At 38.8% G+C, this 15,959-nt stretch overlaps 1 protein-coding gene across 5 annotated transcripts in view; it reads right to left on the bottom strand.

Annotated features, from left to right (window-relative positions):
- The window catches only part of BEGAIN (brain enriched guanylate kinase associated), a 165,643-nt gene that overhangs the window by 115,767 nt on the left and 33,917 nt on the right, over positions 1-15,959 (bottom strand). For 3 of the 5 annotated variants that reach the window (XM_074865242.1, XM_074865241.1, XM_074865239.1), the window contains exon 1: positions 3,846-4,159. The exons of 1 other annotated variant lie outside the window; for it this stretch is intronic. In XM_074865242.1, coding sequence (XP_074721343.1) covers positions 3,846-3,859 — 14 coding nt within the window. In that variant the 5' untranslated portion in view covers positions 3,860-4,159. Of the gene's footprint in view, positions 1-3,845; positions 4,160-15,959 lie in introns of those variants that run through there. One more of the 5 variants, XM_074865240.1, reaches the window with a different exon arrangement.

A 15,959-nucleotide genomic window follows, 5' to 3' on the forward strand; every position in this document is an offset into this window, starting at 1 on the left:
GAAAAAGCTTTTATTGAACAATATCTGTCACCTTAACTGTCATTTCCTGCGGAGTGAGATACTCTTCAGTGTAAGAAACACTGCGAATCTGGTCAATATTTGTGTACAAAAATATATCTGGAGGTCTCTTACGCCAAACCTTACATAATTTTCGCTCAAAAGATTGAATGTTATAACCTTTATTTCAGGCAAGATTAAATGGAAGCAAAGAAAAAGCTACCAGGAGTTTGTACAGGAGTTTCAGTAGAACTGTTTTTTTGTTTGCATGTCTAGCCATGCTATGAATTCAATCTGACTTAAAGGAGCAATTTCCAGAGTACTCACAATTTTGTGTGCCAGCCACCACAGATCTCCAAGGCCTCAGACTTGAAAGGCATGTGCTTCTCTTGAATATATGCACCAAAGATAGCACACTGCCAGAAGTCAAAATAAGATAGTATAGGTATATTTGAAATTTATTTTAATTAACTGAGATTTTCAGGCCTTGTTTATAGACATGAAGAAGAACTAGATCCCAAAAACTGTATTTAAAAGGTTGTAGTCAGAAGTAATTAATGTTTAAAGTGACTATAACCATACACAGCCAACCTACATAAGTGCAGATCCTCAAGAGGTTTGTGATTAGTAGTTAGCCTTACTTCCTGCCTAATATATAGGTACCTTGAGATGTTATAAACACTATGTACTGCTAAGAAATGTTCACAGTGTGAAGGCTTCAGTGCAGTAACTGATTCTTCTAGTCAAAGTTTTAGCACGAAATAGCATTGTTTCCACTTCTAGAGGAAGCTGTCCCTGCGTCAGGATAAATACTAATAACCTCCCACCTCTGCTTCCTACCACTCCTTCTACCTGCAATGCTGTCACAGTAACTCCCTGCTGAAAAGGACACCATGTGACATTGCAGGCAGGTCACAGCAGCTCCTTGGTCTGCAAGGCAAATTATTGCTGCGTTATGTGAGATGAATTGCATCATTCCAGCTAGATTCTGGGTGAAGGTATGTAACATTAAGAGGTGTATTAATTCGCTGTACCATTGCTTGTGCTGCCCTGGCTCAGTGAATCTGGGGCCAAATAAAGCATGGGTCATAAGTGGATCAGTTTTGCAGGCTGTGGGCTCTCAAGGACTGTCAGTGTGGAACAGCTCCTCTGAAAAGTGTGATCCTCTGCACCTGTTCTTCATATTTAAAAGACTTTCTTATCTGAAGTGCACTGTGGAATGCAAACCTGGATTTCTCTAACCCTGAGGGTTTTCAGCCTGGCAGTGTAGGTGGTTCTGTGGGTATCCACCTTGCTCCTCTTCTCTCGTTTCTTCAACAAGGCTTTGGTTTGTTTCCTTTTTGCTAATTTCAGACCCCCTTCTCCTCCCTCTTTTGCAGGAGCCTCATACCCCCTGTGCACTCCAGCTCTGCAGCTAGTGTGGCCTTACCCTCTAGCCCTTGGGCCAACACCATCCCAGCTGATGTGGGATGGAACATCCTCAGCTGGTTGCAGAAAGAGAGTGGGGAAGGAGCTGGGCCCAGGGGATAGGGCAGAACAAATTCAAGTATCATGTGGGAATGGCTTTTCCTGTGATGCTACACCAGTTTCTGCATGTAACAAAAAATACCTATTTCCTCTCTTTTCCCTCTTGTTTCATTCTTCCTTCCCCTGGCTTCAGGCTCTCTCTCTCTTCATGGCCTCTCTGAAGCCACTGTGTTTAAAAGACAAGGTAATTTGGTTTTTAACTGGGTGCCAGACTTGGATAGGTTTAGGAAAAATCTAGTTCTCTCAGGTCTGTGGGTTTACCATGTATTTAAAATAATTACTCCAGATTTGATTACTGTTTCCTTAAACTGGTGAGGTTTCTACCAGTTTGCATCCAAGATGATGACTATAGACAGGAAGCCTGGGAAAGTTTGGGATAGATCAGCATGACTTCTGCACTGAGTCCTGCCAGAGCATCCCCAGCCCTGCTTGCTGCTCCAGTCAGCCGTGCCTGGAACCCTTGCACCAGCTTGGGTGATGGGGACAAGCATCCATCAGAAGCAACTTTTAGACACAATTGTAAACAGAAAACTTAATTAACAAACTCCTGACACAGCCTGAACCTTCTCTTGTTGAAATTAATGGCTAAACTCCCACTTCCTTCAGCAGGACAGTACAGGCTTTTCCACCTATACAGTGCTCCATGAGTACTGAGATAAGAACTGCTGCATGCCTGACAGCTTCAAAACTATGGTGCCAGGAAAGTGGAGCTTTATGGCTGTTTACTCTTGTCATAGCAAATTCTATCTCTTTCAATACGTTCCTGAGTTTGTTCTCCCAGCCTCTGCAGCCCATTATTGCAAATCTTTCAAGAGCCTGCCTAGTAAAAGAAGAGGCCGAGACACACTCAGGAAAGTATTAAAAGTATTGCGTTGCATTTGTGCACAGATGCTTATCAAGCAAACATGTAAATATATATTTACTTGCATCTTTCAAGAGAGTAATTCATGACATGAGTGTGCATATACTGCAGGTGATCTTGTTTGGAATTTTTACAAAACAGAGGACCATATACCGAGGTCCTTTCTCAGTCATTACTCAGGAAAACCTCACAGCTTTAATGTTATAGTGCTTATATACGTGCAAAACCATAATATATCACACAGGGTTTTTCCTTCAGCTCAAAAGTTATAATACTTTCATCGTCATGAGACGCTACAAAAAATGTACAACTGAAGCACTTTATTTATAAATTGTATTAGAAACTTTCAGACATGCGTTTTCAAGTCCACTGTAAGAGACTTAACCTCCTCCTCAAATGAAAAACAGGATTTTGTTTCCAGCCCAGAATTCATTAAACACTCGGCCAAATCTCTGTTCTTTCACATTTGCCACTTCTTCCCCAGTTATTTCCAGAATTTTAGAACTTTTCTGCATTTCTAATAACTCAGGATAGCCATTCCAAACTCAAGGAATCTAAAAAGTTGTGCTTGGACAACAGTTGTCACTAACCAAACTGAGTCACCAGGTTCAGAGAAGGAATTTGGGGTCCAATAAAACCAAACAAGAACATGGTCAGTGTTTCGGTTTATTTTAATAAGATCCATTAAATATTTAAAGGGTAGTAAAAAGTTCAGCTTTTACCTATCACTTTGATAATACCTGGGGATTTTATTAATAGACAGGATTTAATTATTTTTTTTAAATTTATTTTTTAAAAAGGACTAGAATGCTTTCTTCTTTCTTTTTCTTTCTTAACAACATACACAAAAGCAATATCCCCCAAAGCAGACTTGCACTCAGACATGAGATGGAAAACTTACATTTGTAAAAGCCATCTCCTTATGCTTAAAGCAGAGAGATGTGCTGAGAAACTGGTACAGTATGACATTTTAAACACAGAGGAGACAAGATTTATCTGGCTGGTATACAATATAAAACAAAAATCGAACACCAATGTTACAGCATTATATTGAAACAAACCACAGTAATTAGATGCTTTGAAGTCAAGCCTATATTTTCTTCAGCTTTTTCATGAATTATTGATCTACTTTCCTCATTAAATGGAATGGCAGGCTCTTGCAGTAAATGGACAAGTGACTACAACATTTATATAATCAAATATCCTCTGCATCTGGCAATACAACATGTTTGTGTATAAAACATCCTTTCTGAATTGACATCCCCGCAAAACAGATTTACTAGAATAACCACATGCCTTCCCTTTTGTCTCTAAAACACAGCTTCTCTTGCATCATCATGCTATCCAGTATTTTACACTGATCGTATTAAGCAAAATATTTTCCAAGAGCCTGTATCATCCATTGTGCAACAGAACATTTCTTCTCTATAATGAGATGTAAATAAACTGTCTCACTTACCTTATTTTCTCCATCTCTGCCGCAGAGGCCTACAAGAAATCAAATAATAGGAGCAAGTGAATGAAAGAAAACATTCACTCTGCAGATTTATGCATAGTTAAGGCTTTCCAAATGGTTTTCGACAAGTGTCTACAAAGCGACGGTAAGCGAACCCCACATCTGCATTAGCCGAAAATAACATTGACAGATGAACTGGGGAATAATGCAGCACGCTGCAGGAGCACTGTATACCCACGAGCCATGGGCAACAGAATGACTCAGTTGTAGCGCTGAGGCAGAAAATGGGGAGGAAAAAAAAAAAGCAAGCAGCAGCAAGTAACAGGTTACTGTGCCTCCTGGGTTTCAGAGGAAAAGTTGAAATGCGGTGCTACACTCTGCGCGGTGGGCATGGCAGCAGGGCTCTGCTGGCTGGGAAACGACAGTGACTTCATCACACGTGAATTCTGAGTTCAATTCATCATCTTTCTGAGAGCCCGACAGATGGAAGGGACACAAGCTTGCCTCCTTAGTAGGAGTTTTGAGTAATCAAATTACTTTCCTCAAGTAATAGCTATCTTGACAATTAGCATCTCAATACATGGAGGCTTTTCGTTAACCCTTTCACTACTACTTACCGGGGCTGTAGCTTACAACTCCTATAACTTCTCAGGTCCCTCTGCCTGCCGCTGCAGCCAGGCTCCCATTAACCCTCTGACAGCAGCTCGGCACTTCTATAGCCCTGAATCTTTACATCCCGGCAGAGACGTAGGTGGTAATTTCATTAATCTGTCTGGTTTCTTTTTACTGTATAGATGCTGTAAATGCCTACTTATCTATAGCATGGAGACTCATTAAGCTTGCTGACATTACTTATATCAAAAGCATAGTCTTGTTAACCCTTTGGTTTCTTTTTCATCATTATCTCACGTAGATCCTTAATAGCTGCTTCCATTTCATTTTATCACACCACTGGCACAGAATCTCATAGATCCTCCTGGTCCTGCTTTATTGTAACTAAGGAATGAGCACTTGGAGCAATCCTGCAATCTCTAGAGCCAGATAAATCTCAGCATCACAGAATCTCTTATTTATACTGAAGGTATTGCCCATTAATCACGAACACTTTGAACCTTATTGACTAATGGCTAACAATCATATTTGAGTATGAAATAAATTAAAAATAGGGAAATGTAAATTTAATGAGTTAACCAGCAGGAAATTTGTCAAACTGCCTAATAAAACATCCCAAATGACAAATTGCTGGTTCTTCATTGGGTCACTCATCTTCCCTTCTGCTCATCTACTTTTGATTTGCCCATTAGAGAGGTTGTTTGTCAGACTGCTGTTTGCATGATAATTTCTGATGACATACATTAAGGATTTTAGGCATTCACCATAACTTGGTACACAAGAAGCCAGCTGCAGGAAAAGCCCTCCTCGGCTTCCCAGTAACGGACGTAATATATGTTTTACGTGGTCCCTGCAGGTCTGTTGGAAGCACAGGGTTGCCCATGATAAATCCCAGATTTTGACATTAAAAATCTAACCTAGGGACTCATAATTACTTTCTAATTTATATCTATCCATTGAATCCATGCATATTCTGTAGTATGCAGGATATAGTTTAAACATTGCTGGCCAGAAAAATGAACCACAAGGGTTATTTCTCCCCGGGCACAGGAAGTTACTGGCAGCCCCATGGGCTTGCCAGAGATTAACTCTCAAAAACTGCCCTAATCATCATTTTTCTGTCATTCTGGGGAGACTGGACATAGTTTTCTCTAGGGCTGCTCACTGTTGCTTTGCCTGGAACTGTGGGAGTCACCCATGAAGACAGGGTACTTAGAGTATCTGATTTCAGTCCTTCTATTATGGCAGTATCTAGAGACATAAGGGGAAGCTGCTTGGTCTTGTTTTTGCCTAATGCTTTGAATATTGCTGTACTCATGGGGTTGGGGTGGGGGTTGCTTTGTGTGATTAAAGTGCAGGATGGAGAAGAGGAGCTGTAGGCTGGCTTTCTGGCTATACTCATCTGTGAATGCAGGTGAGTCATTGGCTGCCAATTCCGACAGGAAATTAGTGGGGGGAAAAAAAACACAGCAAATGCCTGACACCAAAACAAACCAGAAAACTAAACCAAGCTGCAATTAGTTCCATATAAACTATTCACCTTTTTTTTTCTTTTTTTTTTTTTCTAATGGTAAGGCTTTAGGCTTTTTTATTTTTTTTTAAAAAAACCCCACTCTTCACAATAAAAGCTGCTTATTTCATGTAACATGGCCAATTTTCCTTTGGACCATCAGGGATGTTCTCCTCTGCCTTTCCCTGACAGCCTGTGCAGTGAAGAGAGGGCTCCTTTCTGATGCAGGAGCAATGGGTTTGGCTCAGTCCTCCTCAAGAAGAATGCTCTGACCCAGGTCAGAGCCCTTTGTGGGCTGTGGCACTGCAACGCTCCGTTACTTCTTTTGATGAGGATCCACTTCTAGTAAATAAATAAGAACACATGAAAGGACTGGAGCCTGCATGTTCTTCAGGTGAATGCCCTAGCTTTCAGGCTAGAGTCAGATGAGCATATAGGAACTTGAAATGGTGAAAACAAAGATAGGAGCATCTAGAAATGTAGCTTTTATCCCAAGCAGTTTATTTTTTTAGATAATTGGGTTCCTTAGGTCCTTTTTCATCCTTTTATTTTTCCTCTTTTCTTATTCTTCTTCCTTATTTTTTTCTTCCTTTCTTTTTTCCCCCAAAAAAGCCTTAGCAACTAAAAATTATTTTAAAAGTCTGTGGTGTTCTGAAAGAGCTCTGTTTTCACAAGGTGACATTTTTACTAAGGCAAAATTGCGGTTTCCTAGCCAGATCCCTGCTATTGATATAGCCTGTGGAAGTTTAGAGATTACATCGTCCTCCCACTGCTCTCTATGAAGGTTCCTATCTGAAATATCCTACTGAATTGCTTTTAAAATATATTATAAACAGGTCTGAATTGACCACTTTTAGGACCAGTCTTGTCCTGAAAGTCTTGTGGGACCTATTTCAAGCAGAAAGACTGAAGTAAAGGTTGGTGTAAGAATGTCCTTTATGTTATGTCATTCATAAGTTGCTACTTGCTAGTGAGTTGATTCATTTCAAGTGCTTCTTCGAGCCTGAACTGAGCAGTGTGATTGAAGCTGTGTGATTTTTTTCTTTAAATAAAATATTTTAAATTAAGATCAGTAATTAGCTTTAATTACAGAAATATCAGATGTGATTTAAATACCTGAGGTTTTTTAAACAATGTCAATGCAGTGTGACTAAATAATTTATTTAATTAGCCTAAAAATAACAATTTTTGCTTTTAACAAAAAGGTTGGCCACAGTAATTTAGTATCCTACATTTCCATATACAGTCTCCTACTTAAAGTACTGAGACTGGTTTGAAGATTTTCCTTTTAACAGAAGTACTTGGTGTGGCAACTTTGCCTGGAAGTACTTTCAGGCAATGATTGAAGGGTATTAGTAGAAACTTGTTTCTGAATATTTGAAGAAAACAAGTGTAAAACACAGAACTGTGGACTCTCCTTTTCTGGAAGTGCTGATCATTTAAAAGTCCTTTTTGATAAAGCAAATCAGTTGTCTTTTTTTTTTTTTTTAATCATGCCACCTGTGCCCCCCCCCCCCCCCCCCTTATTTTAGATTGCAAATTGATATTCTTTGTGCAAATTGATATTCTTTGAGAACAAAGTCATTTGTTGGCTTGAATGAAAGCAGGGATGCTGTTAATGCAAACCTCAGGAAATTTTACTGTGTTTTTTTTCCCTTTAGAATATGCTTACTGTTTTACAGACAGCATTAAAAACTCAAGTTCTTTTCAAGTCAGCAGAGCAAATGAAAAATACTGTGATCCCCTAATTTTTTATCTCCCCATGTCAAACAACCTCAGAACAATGGCAGAATATTCTTAGTCATAAAGCTTAATATAGTGATCCAATTCTTTGATTTTTTGTTATATGATTGGTGTCTATAGGGTTGATTACTGAGTCAAAACCTTTTTAAATAAAAAGTCATGTTTATGGTCTATCATTCTGTTCAATTCACATAGTGACTGCATTGGTAAAATACTGTGTTTATATTTTATTTCCTTTATTGTATTATCACTTTCTGAAGCACAAGCAATCATGAGATTTCAGATCTTCCAGATGTCTAATGGAGTTTCCCTCCCCTAAGATCTTGAGGTCAATTTTAATCCTTCTGCATCTTCCCAGTCTATGTGAGAAAAAGGAGGAATGCCCTGGAGGTGATTTTTTTTTTTCCTTATTATTCTTTGTTTTCTTGGAAAGAGATGTTTCATTTTAGAGGGAAGGACAGGACCCAGAGGATGGCTCAGTGTTCACCCATTTTCCCACTGAGATCAGTGGACTTTGGATTGGCATGTTGGCTAGTTACTAGCAAATGTATGAGAATAGAAAGAGTAGCCGGAAGTTACTGCTGCTTGTTTAGTCTGACTGTTATTACTCTGACTTGTTAAGTATTGTGGGAGTTGCTTTTATTTCTGTGGTGAGGAAAACTGTAAATGAGAGTTCACTCACAACTAGTCATTTGGACTTCTGGCACATTTGTAAACTGCCACATATTTTCAATCACAACTATTTCACTTCAGCATTTCTTTTGTGCTTGCAGTTGTACTAAAGTTTTATTGATAGGAACCACTGTGGCCGTTTTCTTTTTTTTTTTTTTTTTTTTTCCCTATAGGGTACAAGAGTAAAATATTTGATTTAATAAAATTTACAGACTACACAATTTGATAGGATCAATCTTTAATTAGGCTCAATCAATTTTTAGAGATTTCTTCATACAGGCTTTAAAGTACCACTCAAGTGATTCCTGAAGAAAGACTAAAATTTAATCTATAGAAACTTTAATAGATCTGGAGGAAGTGTCCAACTGCATTTGACTTGGCTTCATGTATTGAACATATCTAATAAATGTTTACAAAAAAAGAAGAATCTTTCTGTAAAACTCTTGCCTGAAATTGTCATGGAGATACAAAGAAAATTGAGTCCAGTTCTCCACGGTTTCCACTGTAATAAATATTTTGTTCAGGAAACACCTCCTCCAAGCATACCTCCGCATCATGGGCCATAAAAGACCTCCACTATTCTCAGACCATCTGGAGACAGTTAATATCTGAAAGGTGAAGAGGCTTAACACTGAGGGAAGAAGGCAGAAGAGGTCAAGACTAACATCCTATGTGCCTGCAATACTGAGAAAATTGTTGGGACCATTGGACATTTTCCCCAGGAAAGAGGAACATCACACATACTAGAAAGAATGGGAAGATTCATTAAGCTGTGGGGTCTTTGCATGTCTGACCTAAGGACGAGCATCTGTCAACCAGTTTAGACATAAGTAACCATGAGTAAGACATACCAAATCTCTCAACACCACCAAGAGTAGCAGTGCACATCCCCAGCATTCCCTCCCTATCTGGGACCAACTTCTGATGCTTCTTAGGGTGAAAGAAGACATCCTCCACAGCAAAATTAGATTATAAACAGAAGCTCAGATGTTTCAGACTAACTTCATGCAACAAAGATATGGCATAAATGGACCCAACCCAGTAAAGAAATAGAGAAATTGGCTTTCTAATTCTTAAAGCAGATGACTAAAATCAAGACCCAAAATTTTCACACCATAACTGAATGTGCATCTCCAGAACACCACTACTCTGTCATGCAATGTCAATGAGGCTGCTGGACTCCATCTTGAAAGAGTTAGATTTTTTTTTCCCTGTGTGTTTCCAAAAGCTACTAAACTAATTGAAATCAGAGGGTGATTCTAACCATGTTAAATTTAGTAAGACCAGTTTATCTCTCTTTGATCTTGTACCAATTTTATGTTTAAAGCTTATTACTCCCACCCTGTTTTTAAATTCTGATATGCATTTATGAAGAAATGTCTTATTTGAGAGGGAAAACAAGGCATGATTCTTTGACTGCTCTAAGAAGATTATACTTCTTTCCCTCAGTCATTTCAGTATCCCTTCTCTGGATCTATTCCAAATTAAGTTAAAGCTGATTTGAAAGTGGGTGATCAGAGCTGTATGTCATATACAAAACACCTTGGCAGTACCTTGCATAATAAGATGAATGTTTCAGTGACTCTAAAGAAAATATACCTGCAGCGCATCTTAGGCTTGTCTCAGATTTCCTGTGGTTCTGTCACACTGGAGGCTCATAGATGTTTTACAGTCTAACAGTACACCTAGATCTTTACTTCTCTGCTGCCTCCAAGTGACGAGGTCCACAACGTGAAGTCTTTATGTGGATGGCTTTGCGTTAAATCTCATCCTGTTTCATTAGTCTGCTTAGAAATAAAACACTTCTTATATGAGCTTCCTAATTGTTGCCAATACCTCCAAATGCCCTTATAATTTAGGCAACCTGTTTACTGAATCAAGGTTGCTAACAAGTATTTGCAACAAGCTGTGTCCAAAATCTTCTTCCAAAGTTCCAATAACCTCTTACCAACCCAATAGACTTCCTTTTTAACATACTACTATTTTTTAAAAAATACCATGTTCTTTCAGGTTAATAATCTTGAATTACTCTCCATTATATCAGTTTTAGACAGTAATTCTCAGCTGAGCACATTTTGAACTGTTTCATGCAAATCTAGATAGACCAGGACACGTTCCTTGAGTATGAAATAGTTTCTCTTAACAAAAAAGTTACTTTTGCTAAAACTGTTGTGTTTTATGCCATTTCTCTGCATCCTTGATTGCTTAGGTTTCTTGACCATGAAGCCTTCACTCTATGTTACATTTTTTCCTTACCCGTTAGTATATAACTTTTGAAGCAGTGCACACAGTGAAAAGCTTTGCTTCTGAGCTTGCTGCTTCATGTGTCAGTTGATCAGGATTTTGGGCTGGGGATTACCACAGGATTCCTGATATATCCAGGGTGAATAGGCTCAGTTTGATTCTGCCTTAATTATGGTAGTTTCTGTTAAATCTTCCTCATTCTTAATCAGATATCCTACAATTACTCCCATGTTCACTATCATTCTTACTGAAAGATGAGGCAAAGTATCCCTTTAATAACTGGACCATGTCTAAATTGTCGTGAACTTCTGTCTGACCTTCAGGTCTTCCTTCTTTTTTTCTTTTTCTGTCTGTATGGTTGAAGATTTTTTCAGCACTACTCTTTTAAACATCCTTAGCAAGGTCCAACCTTACTGAAAATTTGGCTGAAAGAGACTGGAGAATAACCACAACAGAAATAAGATAAAAAGAAAACTGGGGCATTTTTCTCACGATAGACCTTTAAGTCCTGCACAGCACATACTGCATGCATGAACGTGTATCAAATAACCACAAATTAAATTGAAACTATAACCTACAGGCTTCTCTTTCGCATGCTTGGGAAAACATAGCATTCTCAAGCTGTTTTATTTCCTAATATTTTAGGATCTTTGTTTTGCTTCCTTAGTTTCATTTTCACTCTCTAAGGTCTCAGAGCCAGATTCCCAACAGGGGTAAATTAGCAGAGCTCCAGTGAAGTCAAGCCTTGCTGATTTATACTACTAGAGGGTCTGCTCTTCAATGGCTGTTTCAGTGAGTCAAGCTGATTTCTGCCATACCCAGTACTCACAGTTAGCATGAAATGCCATAGTTTCTCTCAAAAAACAATCCCAAAAGAACCTGCACCTCTTCTCAATGTTGCTTGGAAAACCATCCAGTGAAACCTGAACAAAGGCTACCAAAACCAGGAGGCTTCCTGCCTTAAAATGACGGTTCAGACTCCACCTGAATTGTTCAGTATGCTTTTTCTCAATCAGATGATTTGAACCTGTGCATGTAATTAATGTGATAAAAGTGCTTATTTGTATTAAAATACTCTTTGTAGCCATCCACAGAGATGAGGATCTGTGGTGTTAAGAGCTGTACAAATGTCCCATTATGAAGAGAAAAGCCTTTCCCGGACAATGTGACCAGCTAAAATGGAGACAGATACATGCAGTATTTTTGTTTTCTTTATGATACAGAGACACAGCAGCACTTTTGCCTTGTGAGAATGGATTGATGAACTATGTTTTCTTTACAGCTGTTCAGCATCATATGAAGCCATAGAATTACTAAACGTTAAAATACTGATGTGAAGCCACACTGCTTGTCCAGCTGACCCTCTGTACACTTCACTTCCAGCTAGCTTGACTCCGGTGTGACCCCACCAGCTACAGTATAACTGTAAATATTGTAAGTGAGTGGAAACCAAGGAGCAATCTAATTGACTAACTGGAGTCTGTGCCTTAAACTAATACAGTATATTGCCAGTATGCTTATGTGGGTGTCTATATTACAGACATTGGTAACTGTAATTACAGACATTACATTAAAGTATTCAGCCACAGCAGTTGCCATTTAAAAAGCTCCTGTTTGTCAATAGGTAATATAAAGTGATGTCTGAGACAGTCAGGAGTAACTGCAATATCCTGGTGCACTGACTCCTGACTTTTTAAGGATGGCTGTGTACTGAGTGGGACCAAAGCTTGGGTCACCATGACCCAGGCTGGCATATGAATTCTAACATAGCTGATCCTATCCATTTCTATGTTTGTATCTTTATATCTCTACATATGTCTCTACATACTGGAGATGTTTTGTTCGTGAATGTTGGCAACGGGAAGTGGGAGAGAGAGATGAGAGGGGGAGCAGAACTGCAAAATTCCTACATCCTACACTTGTAGAACTCTGTTACAAAACATGCATTTTCTGCTCTAACTACATCTACATCTATCTAGGTGATAAGAGTAATCACCTGTGGTTCTGTTAAATAAAGCTTTACCTTTTATTTTTCTTATCGTGGTCACTAGATTTGTGTCCTGATTTCAGCACCATCCCTAGAGGAAGGGTTCAGAGAAAGGCAACCAGAATGCTAAGACAGCTAGAAAACCCTTCCTAGCAGAACCAAGGCTGAAATGAGTAAAGATAATTGTTTTCAAACAGGGCAAAGATGGTTGTAAAGAGAAAGGAAATCAACCATTTTCCATGTTCGGTGTGGATTGAATAGGAAATAATGGAGTCAAAGTGAAGCCAAAAGATTTAAAGAAAATCTTAGGGGGACTATTTCAATCACAGAGATAGTTATGTACTGAGGGGATTGCTCATAATAGCTGTGGGATGTCCCATAAAGTTTGGAAGGATTCACATACAACTTTTCTGTCTTGGGACAGGAAGACAGACTACACACCTTTAATGGTCCTTTCTGACTCTTCTGACTGTGACTGCTCACCCACAAAGAAAGCACAACATAAACCAGTGTAAACATTTCTTTCAACAAGTGGAATTTGTTCTCTGCTTTACTGCCTCCTGAAAATGGGACATTTGTGTTCATGCCTTTTGTCACTTATGAACTTGTCTGTGGACAGGGAAGAGTAAAATAAACAAGGTGGAGAGATATACCCAGAAAATGTCACAGATATTTCCTTGAGAAGAAAGCCAAACTTCAAAGCTTTCGCTTCTCCTGTCACACAACACTGGTTGAAAACAATATCTGTTTATTGATTCACCTTATTTTTTATCCCGCTTCCAACCAATGTGTGTGGTGCTTGAAAGTCATACCAGTAGGGCTATATCTATTTCTGGAACAATGGTTATGCCACTGAACAAAAAGCCATGGACTATGATAGATTGTTTGGATTTGTGCCTGTAATTGTTTAAGAGAACTTTACTTAAGCAATAAAAGAATCAGGCCAGAGAATAATATTAAGGATATCTTTGATCTTCCTTCTTCAAACCAGTCTCTCTCTTCACCAAAGGGATAGGATCTTCCTAATAATACTATGGATGAGATTAAAAAAAAATCTCCCCAAACTCACAGCAGACTGGAAGGAAATTAGGATGTTGCATGAATCAAAGGAACTGGTTCTAGTCACCACTTCGGCCTATGTACCAGGAAAATCTAAATATGGGGAAGAAAAGAGAAGATCATATTCCTAGAAGTGCTGTTGGTTGATGCTGGTTTTCTTTTTACCACAAGACACCAGCGTAAAACCTACTCTGTACGTTTGAGCCCTCAGTGGTGTTAGGGTACGTGTAAAATATGCATCTGTAAAACAGGCTGTAAAAGTTGCATGCCTCAGTCCTTTGCTGTTCCAGTGTCTTCTGCTATCTACCTGGTGATCAAGAGATGATGAGGAACCATTAAATATTTGTAATCTATATCTATACAATGTGTAGATGTATTTATATAGATAACTCAGAGCCTCAAGATGGTACATATTAATTACCTTCAAATTAATCTGTGAGATAAGATAGGGTTTAGAGAGGTACTTATTTTACAGAGAGCTTGAGTTCTTTAAGGGAGTCCCAAAGTCAGACAGTTATGTTAAAAGGTAGAAGAGACTTGAACCTTACTCTCCTAAATCTTCAGCTAATTTGCTAACTACTTAATCTACCTCTTTCTTCATCTGTTTTTAGTCAGGGTATAAAAGTAACAAAAGCTTCTTTTGCCTGCTCCTCTCTGCACTCATGCATGAGCCATCCAGATACTCACTCCAATATTGTCTAGTAAATAAGGTAAAATATTTCCTAACCTGCAGTGATTTTGGTTTCTGCAAAGCCATAGTGTTACTGGTCTCTCTCAGCATCGCTGAGTCCAGTTGTGTCATTGTGAAAATTTTAAGATGACTTCTGCATTGGACTTGGATGGTGTCTTAATTGCTACAGGGTCATAAGAGGTCTTTTCTTCTTATATTCACTGCACTGTGCATTAGCATTCTTCTCAGGGGTTCTTTTCTGCGAGTTTAAAGAAGTCTGTTCTTACTCCTACACAAACCGTGGAATTGTTAGGCTTTACTGTGGAGACATTAAATCAGACTCTGGAGATTCCTTTGTCGAAAAGGAAGCTGTATTGTTAAAATTACATCTGGCTTTTGCACGTGTCACATTTCACAGGAGCATTGAGCCCATATAATCTAGTGGCTTTGCTTGTAGTTTTTCTCCATGCAGTGCTATTTTTAGATTTTCATCCTGTTGGAATTCAATAGTCTAGTTGTCAAGGCAAGAAAGAGAAGATGGCTAAGGTTGAATTTGTCAATGATTCAGCCATGTTCGTTGTTACTATTACTATATAATCTTACCATAGAGGGGGACAAATACCACATTCAGTACATATAATTGCATGGAACGGTCAGGTTTTAGATTGAAATTATAAAGTGCTTAAATATAATTACAAATTAGGTTTGAATCATTACAGAGTAAGTAGAAGTTTATCAGAAGACTCTGGGGGAAGTTGTAGTTTTCCTGAAAGGAATGACAGTCCACCACACTTTGACTTCTGCTAGGATTTTGCCCTTTTTTTCCCTCTCCCCTGCCACTTATGTCCCCATTGACACTTTCTTTCATATACCTTTACTGTTACATGAAGGAGAAAAGAGTTTGGCTGTTGTGTTAGATGAGGACAGCAAAGGATCAGATAAGAACGTTATCCTATCCTTGTGCATGATAAAAAATTAGGACATTTGCAGTTAAACAGAATCAGGCTCAAAATCCATGAAAAGGCTGACTCCAGATTGGGGTTTAATATTGTGACGTTTCACCGAGCAACTGAAAAGCCATGAATGAGAAAACACATAATTCTTCATAGGTGAATACCTTTGTAACATATATCTATTTAAACAGCACTGAAAACAATGATCCAGCAAAGCACAAAACCCATATGCAGTTCTGATCACAAGTGTTATTTCAGTGAAAAGAGTGTGCTCTTGTTTTCAGCATAGCTCCTGGGTCATAAAAGAATACAGAATTTTAAAGATCACCAAATTACAGCCCCCAGTGATTTCTGAGATTCTTACTGTGCCCTCTCAGACACTGTAGCAAAACCACTCTGATTTAGAAGATATATTTCCTTTAATTCAGTTAAAATTAGGAAATACAGTCAATGTGGCACACAAGCTCCACAATGGCACCCCTGTCATGGAGTGTATGTATCCTGAGATGTTTAGGTGCTTGCTGTTGGTGCAGCTGTAAACTGGGAGGCCCCAAAGGTGCAGGGAGCTGCAGGAGGTAAAGGTGCTGGTTTGAGGATGCTCAGGGTGCAGATCGTGTGCCTGTATGGGAATGGAAATGGCAGGCCTGGGGATGGCAAAACTCCCTCT

Source organism: Strix uralensis, chromosome 4 (assembly GCF_047716275.1).
Source record: "Strix uralensis isolate ZFMK-TIS-50842 chromosome 4, bStrUra1, whole genome shotgun sequence".
Lineage (NCBI taxonomy): Eukaryota > Metazoa > Chordata > Aves > Strigiformes > Strigidae > Strix > Strix uralensis.